Source organism: Aquarana catesbeiana, linkage group LG07 (genome assembly GCF_042186555.1).
Source record: "Aquarana catesbeiana isolate 2022-GZ linkage group LG07, ASM4218655v1, whole genome shotgun sequence".
In the NCBI taxonomy this organism is placed as follows: Eukaryota; Metazoa; Chordata; class Amphibia; order Anura; family Ranidae; genus Aquarana; species Aquarana catesbeiana.
In genome coordinates, this window is record NC_133330.1 from 99,429,102 (window position 1) to 99,449,545 (window position 20,444).

The 20,444-nt window shown below is 41.2% G+C and overlaps 1 protein-coding gene across 3 annotated transcripts in view; it reads right to left on the minus strand.

The window, feature by feature from the left end:
- The window catches only part of LOC141103200 (extracellular serine/threonine protein kinase FAM20C-like), a 351,969-nt gene that overhangs the window by 260,207 nt on the left and 71,318 nt on the right, over window positions 1–20,444 (minus strand). For 2 of the 3 annotated variants that reach the window (XM_073592534.1, XM_073592533.1), the window contains exon 1: window positions 8,224–8,789. In XM_073592534.1, the coding sequence (XP_073448635.1) occupies window positions 8,224–8,657 (434 nt within the window). In that variant the 5' untranslated portion in view covers window positions 8,658–8,789. Of the gene's footprint in view, window positions 1–8,223; window positions 8,790–20,444 lie in introns of those variants that run through there. The other variant, XM_073592535.1, reaches the window with a different exon arrangement.

The window sequence follows — 20,444 nt, forward strand, 5'->3', positions numbered from 1 at the left end:
AATATGTCCACCATCTTCACCATCTCGACAAAGGCCATATTTGAGGCCTTAAATCTTCTCCTTCTGGATCGGGACGTTTCTTGCTCTGGGCTTTCCTCCTCATTACTGCTATTATCAAGTACCTGCTGTGTCTCCGCCATGTCGTCTCCCACTCCGCGCCGAAAGAGAAGGGGCGGGGAATATTCTAGAAAGAACGTCAGGAGCGGGCGACGTGTGCGGAGTTTCACGCATGCGCAGTGTATATAAAACTAACACGCGTGTGTCATACGTACGTTCTGTGTTCGGAGGAAGGAGGAACGGAAGCGACGAATGTAATAATGAAGATAACATTTTAACTTGGGACATGAGTGGCCTATACTGATTCTAGATTGAGGCCTATAATGGGATACGATTAGGAGAGTTTAGCCTGATATCAGTGTTTTTGTATTTTGTTTGGTCTTGCAGCAAAAATGAAACAATTTAAAGACCCGGAAATCATGGGCCAGTTCATTGATAAATACAGGGATATGCACAATGTGTGGGAGGTGAAAAACCCTTATATAGAAATAAACCTGCTAGGAAGGTATCGCTGGAGAAACTGCTGGAATGTGTGAAGACGCAGGTCCCCAACGCAGACATCGACTTTGTGGAGAGGAGAATTGGTAGTTTAAGAAGCACGTATAGGAAGGAGCTTCAGAAGGTCCATAAGTCCATTAGGACAGGAGCAGCAGCAGAAGATGTATATGTACCTAGTCTGTGGTACTACAATAAGATGAGGTTTCTGGAAGACCAGATGGAAGCCAGGGAATCACTTTCAACTCTTCCGGCCCCCCTTCCATCCACCCTTCCCTCAACCCCAGCTGAGGCTTCCGAGGACCAACCTGGGCCTTCCATCCAGGAAGAAATTGAGGAGCCCAGCTGGAGCCAGATGTATTATTTTTAAACATATTTTTTTTTTTAATTAGTGTTGTTAACTAGATGTTATTATTGCTAAGAAATGAATGATTTATCAAAAAGTGTTTTTTTTCATATCAATAGACAGTAGGGGACAAAAATGATTGGGATAAGAATGAAAAATGCTGGGCTCAGAATGATAGTCTTTTCTATTTATTAACATTCAATTTGCATCAGTCATGAGCTGAAAATTGTGTGTGATTGATGAAACAAAAACTTAAACTATGTCCCTTTATCATACACAGGAAGACCTCAGCCAGGACGAGGTTCTGGAATGTGGCACACAGGAGGAGGCGGGGGGAACTGTCAGCCAGGAGGTGGGAGTTAGTGCCAGCCAGGAGGTGGCGGGGGCCCAGCCTCACCCAATCCCAGGTCCCTCCCCTCCGCCTTCCAACCAAAAGGCCCAGAAAGGGGAGGAATGTGGAGGAGGCAGCACTTGTCCTCATTAAGGAGGCTAATGACGCCCTGAAAGCCCCCCTTGACACTGGAGAGGCCTATGGCTACTATCTAGCCTCAAATTTGCACAAAATGGATGAGGGCCAACGCCTCAACTGTGAAAAGATTTTATTTGAGGCCATTCACAAGGGGTTGAGGGGGCAAATGACCGATGATGTCCACTTATGTACTTATGTAGAGCCAGGATGAGGCTCTGGAATGTGGCACACAGGAGGAGGCAGGGGAACTGTCAGCCAGGAGGTGGGGGTTAGTGTCAGCCAGGAGATGACGGGGCCCAGCCTCACCCAATCCCAGGTCCCTCCCCTCCGCCTTCCAACCAAAAGGCCCAGGAAGGGGAGGAACATGGAGGAGGCAGCACCTGTTCTCATTAAGGAGGCTAATGACGCCCTGAAAGCCCCCCTTGACACTGGAGAGGCCTATGGCTACTATCTAGCCTCAAATTTGCACAAAATGGAGAGGGCCAACGCCTCAACTGTGAAAAGATTTTTTTTGAGGCCATTCACAAGGGGTTGAGGAGACAAATGACCGATGATGTCCACTTATGTATGCTCGCCCATCCTCCTCCTCCTGCCACAAGTCCACCTCCAGAGCCACAGCCTGCAGGGAAGGCTGCAGGGAAGCGTGGAGGGAAGGCTGCAGCGAAGAGAAGAAAGTGCTTGCCTGGGTTCAGTCTGGGTTCAGTCTGGTCTGACAGAAGACGCAGGCTGTTGTAGTACCACAGTCTGGGGATATACATGTCATCTGCTGCTGTTCCTGATCTCTGGGAGTCCTGGACCAGGTTGTGCTCCCTTATATATGGACTTCTCAAGCTACCAATTTGTTTTGCCCTGGGGGCCAAAGGCTTCACAAATTCCAGCTGTTTCTCCAGCATTGCCTTTCCTCTTTATTTTGTTATTATAAGCCAGAATAAATGGAGATTATTTTATATGAAAATACTTGCCTATGTGTTTTTCTTCAAATAGGACAGTTTTTTTGTGAGTAGGCAGGTACAATTCAAAAATACAATGTCTAATTAACAAGGGACACCAAGCAACCTCCTTGAGGTTTACAAATACAAGATAATAATGTTGTTGTGGAAACGTGACATAAAAAATAAAAAAAATATGGAGATCACTATAAAATAATTTGAAATAAAAAAAAAAACAACAGGAGATCTTGATTAAAAAAATTGAATAAAAATGACTATAAAAAAAAATAAAAACATTACTATGGAGATCTGGCTTTAAAAACAAAAAAGATTATTCATGAGATCACGAGAAATAATAAAGAAATCAGTTTGGGAGAACTCTGAGAATATGAGCAGCAAAACAACTTCATTCTTCTAGCATTACAAAGAAGAGAATGCGCTGCATTAAACTATTTAAAACATTTCAGCGTGACGAATGTAATATGTCTATTACGAATAGTAGTTTTACCATACCGAGCGCTTCCGTCTCATACTTGATTCTGAGCATGCGTGATTTTTTGGCACGTTGGAATCGCATACAGACGATCGCATTTTTGGATAGGAACTTTTCCTGACCGAAAAATTGAGAACATGCTCTCAATCTTTTTCTGGCTGGAATTCCGCCGGCAAAAGACAGATGGAGCATACACACGGTCGCATTTTCCGACAAAAAGCTCTTATCGGTCTTTTGTTGTCAGCATTTCCGATCGTGTGTACGTTGCATTTGAGTCATTAGTAGACTTCACATATTTATATCAGTATTTTATTAGGTGGATTTAGATTTAGTAGTATCCACTCACATATCCACTATGCCACACTTATTTACACATTTTTTTTAAATAACCAGGCTAGAGCATGGATGGAATATTCCCAACTCACCACAACTGTCCTGACCAGACCACTCATTGATTTTGAGTGCTTGCTGTCCCCTGTCTCACATATACCAAGTTTTGCTGAAGACCTCCCTACAGCATTCCCCACCATTCATTGCTAAATGGGAACAGGAACTTAATATCCCTGGTGATGACTTTGACTGTGACAAAATACTGACATTTACTTATAAGACCTCTATATCTTTTAGAGCACAAGAGTGCAAATATAAGATCATCTCCAGGTGGTATTGTTGGCCTACTACCCTGCATAAAATTGATTTGTCAATTCCAAACACCTGTTGGCGATGTTTTCAGGCCCCAGGCACCATGACTCATATTTGCAGCACTCCTAAGTCCTTTCTGGGACAAAATACTTCGCCTCTACTATGATTTAGTTGGGACAAAATTGTTAACTCTCCACTAATTATTTTGCTATCAATGATGCCTGGATCCTATAAACAAAATTTTAAAAAGCCTTCTACGACACTTCTTGACTTCTGTACTGTTATTGCCAGGGCATTGCCAAAACCACAACCCCCGTCTTTTGTAGAATGAGCCTGTAAAATGGATTCTATTTGCCATCTAGAAAATTTGATCTCCTGGGAAACAGATAAAACTGACGATTACATCTTGACCTGGTCAGTCGGGAATCACTTCCGACATTCCTTTAAATTCACCTCCTACCTTTGATCTCCCTGTCATACTACTTGCTATCTTTCTTGGATATCCAGTTTTATCTCTCCTCATAGTGCTTGTGTCTTACTCCCCCCCCCCCTACTATTTTTGTTCTTCTACCCTGGTTTTACAACTTTGTTCAGACCTCTAAGTACATGTTTGGTTATAACCATACTGTTGTTAAATATGCCCCTGAGGAGGGTTTCATTCTTGCTCTCCTTGTTGAAAGGTCCTTTGAAGCTCCCTATGTTACTGGTACTGGCATACTACTGAAATTTCACTCTATTCAAACGTTTTGCGTTTGCCTACCTCACACCCCGCTTACCTAGGTGGTTATGCTCCTTTGTTATCTACCTTTTGGGGAATTACCATGTTGTACTTTGATTTGCCTTGCATACTAGTATGTATAGCCTACTGTTACTGATATACATACTGTACTAAATGGATGGATCTAAACCTAAACCTTATGATCCTTCTGTTACCCCCTTTTTTTATGTGTATTTGTGTAACAACATAAAGATCAATAAACAAAGATTAAACATAATGCTCAGCATAAAGCTGAAAGTGTGTTTTTAAAAGGGCATATTTCTATTTTTTGCTGGCTGCAATGTATTTCTTGACAGCCTGTCTGGATGCACTGCATTGATAATGACTGCATATATTTTTCACAGGGACTATTTACTAATTGCTGCAGATGCAAATTAGTTAAAGGGCTTTTTTTTGTGAAAACAGTGTAATATGTGCATCAGCACAGAGGTTAATTTGTTCCGTTAGGAGAGCATATGACAGAGTGATTTGCAAGCAGATTTTTGAAGATGAGGGAAAAGCATTATCACCCCATAACACATAAGTACACATTTAATACTTGGGTCTATATCTATGTTAACAAAAACACAGTTTTCTCCCCCCCCCCCCTCCATGCTGGGGTGCAATTTGTTATGTGCTCTACCAAAGTGCTCAGATATTTAGAAACAAATATCCTTTTTAACCACTTCAGCCCCGGAAGATTTGGCTGCTCAATTTTTTGTGATTCGGCACTGCGTCACTTTAACTGACAATTGCGCGGTCGTGCAGCGCTATACCCAAACAAAATTGACCTTTTTTTCCCACAAATAGAGCTTTCTTTTGGTGGTATTTGATCATCTCTGCGTTTTTTTTTGTTGCGCTATAAACAAAAAAAGAGCGACAGTTTTGAAAAAAAACACAATATTTTTTACTTTTTGCTATAATAAATATCCCCAATTTTTTTGAAAAAAGCAAATTTTTTCCTCAGTTTAGGCCGATATCTATTCTTCTACATATTTTTGGGAATAAAAATTGCAATAAGCGTATATTATTTGGTTTGCGCAAAAGTTATAGTGTCTACAAAATAGGGGAGATTTATGGCATTTTTATTATTATTATTATTATTATGTTTTATTTTTTTTTACTAGTAATGGCTGCGATTTGCGTTTTTTATTGTGACTGCGACATTATGGCGGACACTTCAGACACTTTTGACACATTTTCGTAACCACTGACAATTATACAGTGATCAGTGCTATAAAAAATGTTCCCTGACTGTGTGCTCTAACTGTAGGGGGAGGGGACTGACAGATCGTGGTTCCTAGCTATTAGGAACTCATGATCTGTCTCTCCTCTCCACACAGAACAGGGATGCGTGTGTTTACACACACGCATCCCTGTTCTGCCCTTTCGTGCCCGCGATCGCACGTGACTGCCAGCCACGAGCATTGGCACTCCCACAATGCGCGCCTGCTATCCCGCTTAAAGGTATAGCTACAACTGTTCGCGGGATCGTACCGACCTGCCGCAGTATAATGACGGCGGCTGGTCTGCAAGTGGTTAAGGAGCAAAACTTTCCCATAGCTTTTAATCTTTTAGTGGCTTCTCTTCAGGCTTATTACCGCTAGTTACAAAAAAATCAGGTGTTGCAGCCAAAAATATCTAAAAAAGCCTTTTTTTCCAAGTTGTAATAAATCAGATTGGGCCTCTGCTGCTGTATTTAGGCCAAACTAAATGTAAAAGTAAAAAATCATTTACACATGCAAAATATGTGATGTCAGAATACTGCATCACTGGTGTTGTCTGGGATAATTGTACTGTTCTGGAATGCCACGTACAGCTTAAAGATATCTCCTAAGCATGTACAGTAATTCAAAGCATGTAATGCACTGGTATATGTTCCCCATGACAGTCTCTGGCCCCCTATTACCTTATTTGACAATCCCTTGCATTTTAGCTGTGAAATATATATGGATAGCAGAGGGCGCATCTGTGTGTAGTGGTTATTTAAAAAGTAGACATACATAAAAGTAGACAATTAGCAATTTACACGATACACATGGCATAAGTGTAAACACATGTCAGCCTTTGGGGGTGAATCTTCTCACAACAGAACACGCTTCCTCAGATGTGCCCTGTGCTGTCCACATCTGTTGTTTTAAAGAATCTTCAGTTTCTCCAGAGGTGCTGCACTGAAATTAACCAAACTCAGACATAATTGCTCATCTCAGGGACTTGGGTGTGTTTAATAAATTAGTACAAGGAAAAACTATTATTATATAGCGTATCTCACAAAAGTGAGTACACCCCTCACATTTCTGTACATTTTTTATTATATCTTTTCATGTGACAACACTGAAGAAATGACACTATGCTACAATGTAAAGTAGCGAGTGTACAGCTTGTATAACAGTGTAAATTTGCTGTCCCCTCAAAATAACTCAACACACAGCCATTAATTTCTAAACCGCTGGCAACAAAAGTGAGTCCACCCCTAAGTGTAAATGTCCAAATTGGGCCCAATTAGCCATTTTCCCTCACCGGTGTCATGTGACTCGTTAGTGTTGCAAGGTCTCAGGTGTGAATGGGGGAGCAGGTGTGTTAAATTTGGTGTTATCGCTCTCACTCTGTCATACTGGTCTTTGGAAGTTCAACATGGCACTTCATGGCAAAGAACTCTCTGAGGATCTGAAAAAAAAAAGAATTGTTGCTCTACATAAAGATGGCCTAGGCTATAAGAAGATTGCCAAGACCCTGAAACTGAGCTGCAGCACGGTAGCCAAGACCATTCAGTGGTTTAACAGAACAGGTTCCACTCAGAACAGGCCTTGTCATGGTCGACCAAGGAAGTTGAGTGCACGTGCTCAGCGTCATATACAGAGGTTGTCTTCGGGAAATAGACATATGAGTGCTGCCAGCATTGCTGCAGAGGTTGAAGGGGTGGGTGGTCAGCCTGTCAGTGCTCAGACCATACGCCGCACACTGCATCAAATCAGTCTGCATGACGTCCCAGAAGGAAGCCTCTTCTCAATATGATGCACAAGAAAGCCTGCAAACAGTTTGCTGAAGACAAGCAGACTAAGGACATGGATTACTGGAACCATGTCCTGTGGTCTGATGAGACCAAGATAAATTTATTTTGTTCAGATGATTTCAAGCATGTGTGGCTGCAACCAGGTAAGGAGTACAAAGACACGTGAGTCTTGCCTGCAGTCAAGCATGGTGGTTGGAGTGTCATGGTCTGGGGCTGCATGAGAGCTGCCGGCACTAGGGAGCTACAGTTCATTGAGGGAACCATGAATGCCAACATGTATTGTTACATACTGAAGCAGAGCATGATCCCCTCCCTTAGGAGACTGGGCTGCAGGGCAGTATTCCAACATGATAAGGACCCCAAACACACCTCCAAGACTACCACTGCCTTGCTAAAGAAGTTGAGGGTAAAGGTGATGGACTGGTCAATCATGTCTTCAGACCTAAACCCTATTGAGCATCTGTGGGGCATCCTCAAACGGAAGATGGAGGAGCGCAAGGTCTCTAACAACCACCAGCTCCGTGATGTCGTCATAGAAGCGTGGAAGAGGACTCCAGTGGCAACCTGTGAAGTTCTGGTGAACTCCATGCCCAAGAGGGTTAAGGCAGTGCTGGAAAATAATGGTGGCCACACAAAATATTGACACTTTGGGCCCAATTTTGACATTTTCACTTAGGGGTGTACTCACTTTTGTTACCAGCGGTTTAGACATTAATGGCTGTGTGTTGAGTTATTTTGAGGGGACAGCAAATTTACACTGTTATACAACTGTACACTAACTATTTTACATTGTAGCAAAGTTTAATTTCTTCAGTATTGTCAAATGAAAAGATATAATAAAATATTTACAAAAATGTGAGGGGTGTACTCACTTTTGTAAGATACTGTAGAACTTGAACAATCTAAATCAGTCAAGACAAAAAATATAAACATACAGTAGTGTCAGAGCCTGCTGTTGTATGGTTATATTAACTATTCTGGACATTCGATACTTATTTAAAATTAATACAATGGCAACTTACCACTCATCACTTCCACTGCTTTTTAGGGTAAATTTTTCCTCTGTGTTCACCCTGAATAGCTTGTCCTCCTCTTTGATGGTTGGCATTAGGGTATTGTATAGTGGGTTCAGGAAAAGAGATACCAGCTTTGATCCTTGATATCTTGTTGCTTTTTTGTGAACATTTAGGCTTATTTTTAAAGTCTTTAACATCTGACTTCCATCCACTGAAGTTCCATTGCTGCCACTAAAATCTTGCAGTGTCCTTACAATTGGCATCTGCTGGACCAAATGTGTTTTGGTTATGAGATGGTTTTGAGATGGACATGGGCAAGAAACTGTTGTAGAAAAAGAAAAAATGTCTAGAGCAAAATGCATGGCAAAGGTAAAAAATAGGAGGCACAGCACCACCAACTTAAACCTCCTTTGTACTGAAAAATGTAGACGCCGGATCATTTTAATCAAATAAGTCAATTTTTAGAAAGTTGAGTTAAAGACCTTTGTCGATAAAATACATTAATTTAAGTATCAACTGGCCATTACTACAGATCTGTGAATTGTAAAGAAGAAATGACTCCTGATGCTGGCAAAAAGAAAATAGCTTGTCATTGCAGAATTATTTGAGAGCTGTGTCAATAAAAAGATAGATGAGACTATGAGACAGAACAGGGGTCAATCAATAAACCCAGCTCTAGCCAATATTTCCCATGCAACATTTTTGGCAACATTACCTGGAAAATAATTTGCTATCGGTAATGTCATCATAGTGTATGATCCAAATAATAAATGGACAGATGTAGAGATAAATAACATTTTTTATTTTAGGCAATAAAAAGCCCAATTCCAGACAAAACCTTTTTAGAAAGGGTAACTATAAGGTTTGACAAATTTTATTGCATTTTTGTATAATCCACAATGTTATAAACTCCACCAATTAGTTTAAAAGGCATGTTGGGCTACACTATAAAGTATTATTCGACCCAAAGTATATGTAAAGGCAAACATGTTTTTTGAAGTTTTGGATAGAATAAGAAAGGGTTAGACTCTCATAAGTTTTTATTGCTGTCTGTGTTTCCACTTTTTCCTGGTAACCACTGTTACTGAGACAGAAAATAAAGGGGAAATCCAAACATTTAATTTGCCACCAGAGTGGTGTCATCAGAGGTGAGGGGAAATCCTATAATGGAGACTCTCCAACATTAAAATCCTGTTCACTTCGGAAAGAATTCCTTTCACATCCCCAGGACAGAGAGTGAAATTATATTTCTCCAGCATGACACAGACAGCAAAAATAACTTGACAGGGGTTTTAATCCTTCCCTATTCTATATAAAAAAAATTAACTACTTATACACTTTAACCACTCTTACTGTAAGGAACCACTTCTTAAACTGACTAAATGTTATTTTCTGTAATGTCCTCTGGAGTTCACCTGTCCTTAACTAGAATCACAGTGAGATGCCATAGAAAACCTAGGTTAGGGCAGCACTATGAACTAATAACTTCCACTGCTCAAGCCCTGAAGAAAGGATAGGTCTTTCCCAAAAAAAAAGATGCTGGCTGTATTTGATACTCTTAACCAAAAAAATTTCCAAAAAGACCTTTAAGTGATTTGAACTCTTGTACTAGGCACTCCTCAATACCAACCCCAGAGTTTATGGTTTAATGTAATTGGGGCCTCCAGGGCTGATAATACTCAGCTCATCAGTCCCCTACTGGTGATAGCGATAAAGTTAAAGTTATGGCAAATATTCCTACCTGCAACCTATGTTTTTCACCTGCATTGATCATGTACCTTCATGGTGTCATTTGCTGCCCTGTATTCACAGCTTATTGCAGAGTAAGACCTAATTCCCACCATGTGCAGAGACATGAATGTTTCTGCACCTATTTCTGACTTATTAAAGTTAAGTTTTTCAAGTCTATTTCTAATTCTATCCTCTGTTAGCTATGAGGGTGCTTTCTGTGACGTATCATGAGTATAAACATTACAGTTTTGGTTACTGAAGCCCCCCATTTCCCTCATGAAAACTGAGGAGAAGAATAGATTCAATACCTTCGCCATCTCTCCATCCTTAGTAACCAGATTCCATTCATCATTCTTTATGGGACCAATATAATCTGACCTCCCTTTCTTACTATTTATATACTTAAAGAATTTCTTGGGAATTTTTTTACTCTCCTCCACTTTGTGCCTTTCGTGTTCTATCTTAGCTGCCCTGATTGCAGCCTTACATTTCTTGTTGTATTCTTTGTAAAGTTGGAATGCTGGTGATGATCCCTCAGCCTTGTATTTTTTGAAGGCCTTCTCTTTTGCTTTTATATGCATTTTTACGTTGGAGTTAAGCCACCCAGAACTTTTATTAGCTCTTTTAAATTTATTTCCCATTGGGATGCACTGGCTAAAACCCTTATTTAATAAGCATACCCATTTTTCCTCCGTTTTCTTTGTTCCTAAGATTTTAGCCCATTTAATATCTTCTAACAAGGATCAGTTTAGGGAAGTTGGCTCTTTTGAAATTCAGTGTCTTTGTATTCCCCTTTTGTTTCCTATTTGTGTGACTGAAATGAATTGACCTGTGATTGCTGTTTCCTAAATTGCCCAATTTTTCCACGTCTGTGATCAGGTCTGTATTGTTAGTAATCAGTAGGTCTAGTGATGCCTTGTTTCTTGTTGGTGCATTTACCATCTGACCCATGAAATTTAGGAAATGGCGAGCTTTAGATAAATGTGCGGATCCTTCCGCCCAGTCTATGTCTGGATAATTAAAATCCCCCATTATAATGACATTTCCCATCCTTGCCGCTAATCCAAATTGTGATAGGAGGTCTGCCTCCCCCTCCTCCCTCTAGTTAGGGGGCCTATAGCATATGCCCAGCATTACTTTACCCTTAGTTTCCTCCCTTTGTATCTCTACCCATGAGGATTCCACCTCCTCCCTTGCTCCATTAGTGATATCCTCTCTTATGCCGCATACACACGACCGGTTTTGCCGTCGGAATAAAATCCGAAGGTTTCTTCGACGGAACTTCGACGGAATTCCATTCAAGTGGTCTTGCCTACACACGGTGAACCCAAAGCCCGACCAAAGTCTGACCGTCAAGAACGCGGTGACGTACAACACTTACGACGGGACTAGAAAAAGGAAGTTCAATGGCCAGTAGCCAATAGACATGTGCGATTAGTTTCGTACGAATCGAAAATTTGTACAAATTTTCCATAAATTCGTACATTCGGGAGGATCCGAAATACGAATTGCTATGCTTCCGAATTTTGTACGAAATACAAAATTTTGTTTACAAATTTCGGATCCAAATTCCGTTACAACGGATACGAGAATGTTTGTTAATTACGATTATTCATTATGATGAAGTTAAAAAACCCAGGAAGTCAGCACAGCACAGGGATGGTGGGAGTCCCTCATAATAAATTCATCATAACGAACATTCGTAATTGTTACGAAAAGTTAACAAACCTAAAAGTTTAAAACCCAGGAAGTCAGCACAGCACAGGGATGGTGGGAGCCCCTCATAATGATAAATTCATCATAACGAACATTCGTAATTGTTACGAAAAGTTAACGAACCTAAAAGTTAAAAACCCAGGAAGTCAGCACAGCACAGGGATGGTGGGAGCCCCTCATAATGATATATTCATCATAACGAACATTCGTAATTGTTACGAAAAGTTAAAGAACCTAAAAGTTAAAACCCCAGGAAGTCAGCACAGCACAGGGATGGTGGGAGCCCCTCATAATGATAAATTCATCATAACGAACATTCGTAATTGTTACGAAAAGTTAAAGAACCTAAAAGTTAAAAATCCAGGAAGTCAGCACAGCACAGGGATGGTGGGAGCCCCTCCTAATGATAAATTTATCATAACGAACATTCGTAATTGTTACGAAAAGTTAACAAACCTAACGAAAATTCTTATTTCGTACAAATCCAAATTGAATTTCGGACACGAATTACGAAATACAAATACATTCTAATACGAAACGGAATGGAACGAAACGAAATGTATTTATTGACGGAGTACATGTCTAGTAGCCAATTTCTTCCACCTCGTACTTGCTTCAGAGCATGCGTCGTTTTTGGTCCGTCGAAACAGCATACATACGATCGGTTTTCCTGATAGGAATTGGTTCAGTCGGAAATATTTAGAACATGTTCCATTTCTAGGTCCGTCAGAATTTTCGAAAAAAAAAAAGTCTGATGAGGCCTACACAAGATCGGAATAGACGATGAAAAGCTTCCGTCTGACTTTTTCTGTCGGACATTCCGCTCGTGTGTACGCGGCTTTACATTCACTTGTACATAACTTTTGATATACAGGCACACCCCTCCTCCTTTTTTACCCTCTCTATCCCTGCAATATAGGGAATACCCTTGAATGGTTGCCAGGTAATCATGAGAGCTGTTGAACCAAGTCTCTGTAATTCTTACAAAATTGAAATCCTCCTTGTACAACAGTAGCTCTAGTTCTCCCATCTTGTCCGCCAGACTCCTGACATTGGTGAACATGCCCCGTAGCTTAGACCGAACGCATACTATCTCCTATTTGGGTGTTCTGAGGTTGCAAATAGGACTTGTTACTGTACTTACCTTGGGTTTAGGTGCTTTAGTCAACCTACCACTAATGCCCCCAATACGACCCTCTGGAATTTGTTCCGCGCTGGCTATCTCTACCTCTGGACCCTCCCCCTCCGTCTCCTAGTTTAAAAGCCCCTCTAACTTGTAGGCCATCTTCACTACCAGCCGATCTGCACGGTCCCCATTTAGGTGCAGTCCATCCCTGCTAAAGAGCTGGTAACCGACTGAGAAGTTGGCCCAGTTCTCCAAGAACCCAAACCCCTCCCTTCTACACCAGCTCCTCAGCCACTTGTCCATAGGTAAGAACCCATCCTACAAATTTGTTTATGGGATGAAAGCTTTGTTTCACGTACCAAGCAAAGTATGCCTTAACTGTGCAATGGTAGTGAATTTCCTAGCTTTTAACATTGTAGGGTTCACCAAGTCAGGGGGGTCCAGTCCTTTAAGGCCTGGGCTTTAAAAGCCATGCCATTAAAACCAGCGACTGTAAGGCACGATGGTAAACCTTTTCTTGGAACAAAAGATCTGTAACCCACAGAGCAACTGTATAGAGTCTGATCTGGTTAGATTACCACATCCACCTGGGCAGTCCAGTGCTTTGAGGGCCACTGAAATGTCCTCTATCTTGAACTTGAACAGCAGAAGGGGAAGGAGTTTGAAGGGAGGAAAGACATAGACCAGGTTGTAATGATCCCACGGAGCCATAAGAGTATTCACTTGTCAAGATGTTTTTGAACCTGGAGGCCCTTATCAGGCATCCCCACCTGTTACACTGGTTCTGGAAGGTATGGGACCATATCCTCAGGGCCCAGGATGTGAAGTTCTGCCCTGACAAAACTCCTCCCAATTCTCTTGCCGCAGGAAGACTTCCAGTTCTTCCCTAATGGTTACTGTATGCCATTGTCATGCGTGGCATTGGCTGATTCTAACTGGAAGACCCACCTGTCGGTGTGTGCATCTTTAAAATAACTCCCAAAGCTCCAGAATGAAGTGCTGTAGGGACAACCAAATTGCCCCAAGTTCCAGAATGTTGATTGGGAGAATGGATCCTCCAGTGATCCCCTGCACCAACAGGGTGTCTTGAGTTCCTCCCTAGCTTGTCAGGCTGGCGTTTGCTGTGATGATCTTCCAAGAAATCAAAAGGAAAATTTCCCCAACACAATAGCAGAATTCCCAAACCACCAGTCCAGAGACTATGCCAACCTTGCTGCCCTGGGAATAGCAGCATAGCTAGCACAGGGGCTAGAACCTTGCTGAATGCATGGGGCACAGAAGACAAGCCAAATGGCAGGGCTTCAAATTGAAAGTGCTAAAGACAAACAGAAAAAAAAAGGAATTGCCTATAAGCTGGAAAAATAGGGACATGCAAGTACACATCCTTCATGTCTATTGAGGAATGGGGGGATACTATGACAGACCAAATGAATTGAATGCAATTTTTGGGGGGTTGAATAAAGACATTCAGAGCCTTAAGATTCAAGTTTCATTCAGAGCCCTGAGATCCAAAATTGGATTACTTTTGGTTTTGTAACTGAAAAGGTTGGAATAAAATGCCTGAAACCTTTGTGACAGGAAATGGGACTATAACCCTTTGCTCCAGAAGACTCCCAAGTGCCTCATGGAGGTCTGCTAATTTGTGTGGTGTCACCAGTAGGATAGAAGACATAAAGCTGGGAGGGAGTTGGGAGCAAAACTCTGGTTTGTAGACCATGGAAACCACCTCCTGTACCCAGGTATTTGAGATGCTGCCTATCCACGTACCCGCAAATGCTAAAAGAGGTAACCTCACCTTGGAAAGTGTAGGTGCCCCTTTATACTGGAGAAGACTTGTCTGCAGATTTGGGGAATATAGAGGCCAGTGTTTGTGGTAAAACTGCACTTCTGAATTGGGTTTGGCTTAAGAGGTTGAAGACTGGGAATTCACAAAAGGTACTCTTGACCTCAAGGAGGAGGGAATAATTCTCATCTGCTTGAGGCATACGTTTCTTCCACTAGAGTAGATGATTACTCTTACCCCCAGTGATATCCTTATTTTTGCAGCACCAAAGAGATGTGGTCCCTTTAAGGCATGTGCAGTAAATGCTTTTTACATACCCACTCCGCTGTTCAACTTTTTAACCACAGAGATTTCTGCATGTTAATTGTTAGGTGACACATTAGTGTAGGACTGTCAGCATGAACTCTAAACGCTCCACAAAGTAAAGGGTCAACATGGAAGGAAGCTAGAATTCTTCTTATGAGTTAGTCCATTCCCCTAAAGTTTTAGAGACTAACATCATGATTACATCATGGTCATGGCAGGTTGCAACACCGGCCCCACCAGAGAAAACAATATATTGGAGAGTGACTCCAAAGATTTATCTATGGGATCCTTAAATATTGATGCACTTTCTACAGGAGTAGTCAGTGCTTTATTCAAATCGGATGTTTTCAGGTCAATTACTTCTTAATAAAGGCCTTCTCAAATGAGTATTGGATTGGTGTAAACAGTTTGAGAGGTAAACACCAGTCCTTTTCAACCAGGGTGCCATGGCATCCTGTGGTGCCTTCTGGGTTCCTCAGGGATGACTTGGCAAAATGCCTAAAATTTTCCCCAAATGCATAATTATAAAGGGTGCCTTTACTGAAAAAATGTTAGAAAACACTGATGTAAACAATTTATCGGGAGTTTCCCAGTAGAGATGAGCCAAACAACCACCGGGTCGGTACACACCAGAACATGAGAACAGGCAAAAAGTTTGAGCGAACATGCGAACCCTATTAAAGTCTATGGGACACGAACATGAAAAAGCAAAAGTGCTCATTTTAAAGGCTGATATGCAAGTTATTGCCATAAAAAGTGTATGTGGACCCGGGTACTACCCCAGGGGACATGTATCGATGCAAAAAAAAGTTTTTTAAAAAAAAGACCGTTTTTTCAGGGGCAGTGATTTTAATAATGCATAAAGTGAAACTGCCTGGTTCAGGAGGGAGGTTCGCTCGCTCATCCCTCCCTTCCTGGTCTGCTAGGCTGCTTGCTCGGATAAGGGTCGGGTATGGATTTTGGAGGGCCCCATGACAATTTTTTTTCACATTTTGCCTTGGAGTTCCCCTTAAAATGTATACCAGACCCGAAGGGCCTAGTATGGATTTTGAGGGGGATCCCATGCCGCTTTCTTCTTAATTCTGTCATGTCCCCTTAACCACTTCAATGCACTATTATATATTCTGCACTGACTGCACTGTGTATATATATATATATATATATATATATATATATATATATATATACTGTATATATATATATATATATATATATACAGTATCTCAGAAAAGTGAGTACACCCCTCACATTTTTGTAAATATTTTATTATATTTTCATGTGACAACACTGAAGAAATGACACTTTGCTACAATGTAGTGAGTTTACAGCTTGTATAACAGTGTAATTTTGCTGTCCCCTCAAAATAACTCAACACACAGCCATCAATGTCTAAACCTCTGGCAACAAAAGTAAGTACACCCCTAAGTGGAAATGTCCAAACTGGGCCCAAAGTTTCAATATTTTGTGTGGCCACCATTATTTTCCAGCACTGCCTTAACCCTCTTGGGCATGGAGTTCACCAGAGCTTCACAGTTTGCCACTGGAGTCCTCTTCCACTCCTCCATGAAGACATCAAGGAGCTGGTGGATGTTAGAGACCTTGCGCTTCTCCGCCTTCCATTTTAGGATGCCCCACAGATGCTCAATAGGGTTTAGGTCTGGAGACATGCTTGGCCAGTCCATCACCTTTACCCTCAGCTTCTTTTGCAAGGCAGTGGTCGTCTTGGAGTTGTGTTTGGGGTTGTTATCATGTTGGAATACTGCCCTGCGGCCCAGTCTCCGAAGGGAGGGGATCATGCTCTGCTTCAGGATGTCACAGTACATGTTGGCATTCATGGTTCCCTCAATGAACTGTAGCTCCCCAGTGCCGGAAGCACTCATGCAGCCCCAGACCATGACACTCCCACCACCATGCTTCACTGTAGGCAAGACACACTTGTCTTTGTACTCCTCACCCGGTTGCCGCCACACACGACTGACACCATCTGAACCAAATAAGTTTATCTTGGTCTCATCAGACCACAGGACATGGTTCCAGTAATCCATGTCCTTAGTCTGCTTGTCTTCAGCCAACTGTTTGTGGGCTTTCTTGTGCATCATCTTTACAAGAGGTTTCCTTCTGGAACGACAGCCATGCAGACCAATTTGATGCAGTCTGCGGCGTATGGTCCGAACACAGAACAGGCTGACCCCCGATCCCTTCAACCTCAGCAGCAATGCTGACAGCACTCATACATCTATTTACCAAAGGACAACCTCTGGATATGACGCTGAGCATGTACACTCAACCTCTTTGGTTGACCATGGCGAGTCCTGTTCTGTGTGGAACCGCTATATGGTCTTGGCCACCTTGCTGCAGCTCAGTTTCAAGGTCTTGGCAATCTTCTTATAGCCTAGTCCATCCTTATGTAGAGCAATTCTTTTTTTCAGATCCTCAGATAAAAATCACATAAACTAGTATAAAAAAAGCTTCAATATAGGTAGAAATCACATAGAAGTATTCTTAGATGTCACATAAAAATACAATTACAGAAAGTACATGTGGTCCAAGGTATACTGTTGCAAATAATTAGATCAAGTGTACCACATATAGATAGAACCACATATAAGAGTCCATAATATTATGATACAGTAATATTCATGTAAATTAATATAAAGGGGTGATGTGTTTTCCGAAATTCTGTGTTAAATTCCCATACGATCAGTGAGTGAAGTAACACCTGGCATAGTGCCTCCACCTTCTGGGAATAAGGGGGGGTTGGGGTACTCTTACCCGAAATGGTGGACTCACAGGCCAATGGCGTTGAGTCAGTTGAGCATGTACCGGAATACGGTAAATGTGGATGAGATCCAAGAGACAGGATGTTCAAACTTCTCTTTAGTTGGTCAGTGAACAGCACAGAACACCTCAGGAACTCACCACAGGGGTACACCGGATACAGATCAAATTCAAAGAACAAAAATGCTCATCTTCCCCTTCATCAATCGATCGACGGTGTTAGAAACACAGATCATCAACCGCAATCTTCAAAAAAATGGTAATGTTTTCAAAGTATGGAAAAAAGGAAAATGCCTCCACATAGTGTAAATCCAAAAAGGATAGGGATAGGGATCCAACATCCAACACCCAGGCAAACGGGGGCGGGTATAAAACAGGTTCAATTGAACAAATAAAAATGTGCAGTAAAAAGTGGCACAGCAAGCATAGTAACCCTACATGTTTCGTCTACATAGGCTTCGACATGGGGTATATGCCTGCCTGCCTGCCACCACTGCGCTTATATATACAGATAATAATTAAAATAACATTATGCACCTGTATGGCCATCGTGGAATCTCACTTCCGGGAACATCCATTTCACTTTTTTTTACATACTAGTTTATGTGATTTTGTGCGATTATTTAATCGCTTATGTTTGCATATGCACCTCCTTTTTAGTGTCAGGAAAGAAAAATAACAATTTTTATATTTATGTTAGATTTTCACATTCATTTGTTTTCGTTGTATTTTCTAGACACTCTTTCTTTTGAGTGTTATATCATTGTATTTATAGCACTATTCACCTCCAGATTTCTATTTTGATCAGGCTTCTGTGTATAAATACATCACCAGTGCTACACATTTATTTTTTATACCATTTTACAACCAGTCTGATTGTTGTGTTAGCTGTTTATATCTGAGGTTGGCGCAGTATTTTCACCACTTCTCACTTTGCTACTTTTGACACTAATACTATAGCCCTCCATTTATTTTAGTACCTTTAAACTTTTCATTTCATTACGGATGTTTTTGAATACCGTACAAGCCGCTCATTTAACACTGAGGGTGTTTTTACTTCTTTGAGTACTGATTCTGAAATAGGAGGCCTATTTCGGAGTTTGAAAAACCTTATGGTATCAGAACTTCACCTCCAATGGGTTATAGCATTTTTAGAACAAATACTCTAAAGAGCGCATGGTTCCCAGAGGTTTAAGGTGGAATGTACACCCTCAACAAGGAGACTTAGAACTAGAACCATGGTTTTGTGGCAGGAATTTCCTTTGTAGGATTCCTGACTGAAAAGAAACGTTTAAGATTAGGTAATATACTGTAGCTAAAGAAATTAAGGAAATTAGAGAAAAACTCCTACCACATAAATCCACTTCGGAATATAATTTACTTTCTACCAATTTAAAAAACCACCTAGAGAAGGAAGAGTGAGAACAAAAAATTAAAAAACAGATGTCAACGACTATAAAAACGGTTGCATTTTTAGTTGACAGAATAAGGATCATATATTGGGAAATACAGATGTTGAACCATCACATATGGAGACATCAGTCCCCCCGGAACCCAGACCACACCCCCAACAGGCTACCTTGCCTATATTGAATCAAGATGATTGTACATATAATGCCTACGAATCCAATTACCGACCTACTGGTCCTTACACACCCACCTCTAACTGTAGGGGATCAGTTCCCAATAATAAAGGTAGAGGGACTAGAGGTAAAGGTAGAGGTAAAAAAGACAATTCTCAACATTACGACTACTATAGACAGGAAACATCACCATGAAGAAGAAAAGCAAGCAAATGACTACTATCATGATCAACACTACCCACAAAGAACAAGTGTGCACACTTATAATAGATTCTCACCTTTGAGAGAGGAAACAAGAGACTTATAATTCTCAATATGCTTATATAGATAGGGAAAACAACTATCATAATAGATCTCCCTTTAATTACAACCAGAAGCATCCCGGACCTTCTTATATGGGGGGTTTTCCCAGGGAGTTAGAAGGGCACAAACGAGGCCAAGAACCAAATGCGGCACCAGAGGGGAGCGGCATGCCAGGAAAAAGAAAACGGGTATATGAGATAATGGTATCTTTAATCTAAGTAAGGCCACTCTCACTGACACTGAACAATTCCTTTTGGACAAGGGACTTAAGTTTGCCCCCCCTAAAAAACTAAACAAATTCTCTACATTCATTGATGTGCTCAAATATGTAAGGAAGTTGAATATCCAAAGATACTTCATTTCCAACCCTACTAGGCCCTCTCTTTCGAAAGTCACTTGTCATACAGTACATTCAGGCCTCTCCGACCCATCTTTGTTCAACCCTCCCTGCCCAACTGCACCTTCTATTAAAGTTTTTCGTGATCTGGTCCTCAAAGATTTGGAAAAGTTACCAAAAAAGAGAACATACAGTGACCCAAATATTAAAATATTCCTCAAACAACTCTGTGAGCGGAAAGATTTCACCTACCGCCGACAAGGGAGGAGGTATTCTGGATAAAAGCAATTATCATCTGGAAATGACTAGGATCTTGAGTGATACTGAGACCTATATATGCCTACCTAAAAACCCTATGTCTGACTTTAAAAAAGCACTTGTAGATATCATTGACACCGCATCTCAGTTGGGCATTTTGGATAAAAAAGAGAAAAGTTATTTAGTACCAGTTACCCCATGTATCCATATAATTTATTACCTGCCCAAGGTACACAAAAATATCATACGCCCTCCGCCCTCCGGGGCGCCCTATAATTAGCGGTATTGACTCCGTCACCTCCCTCA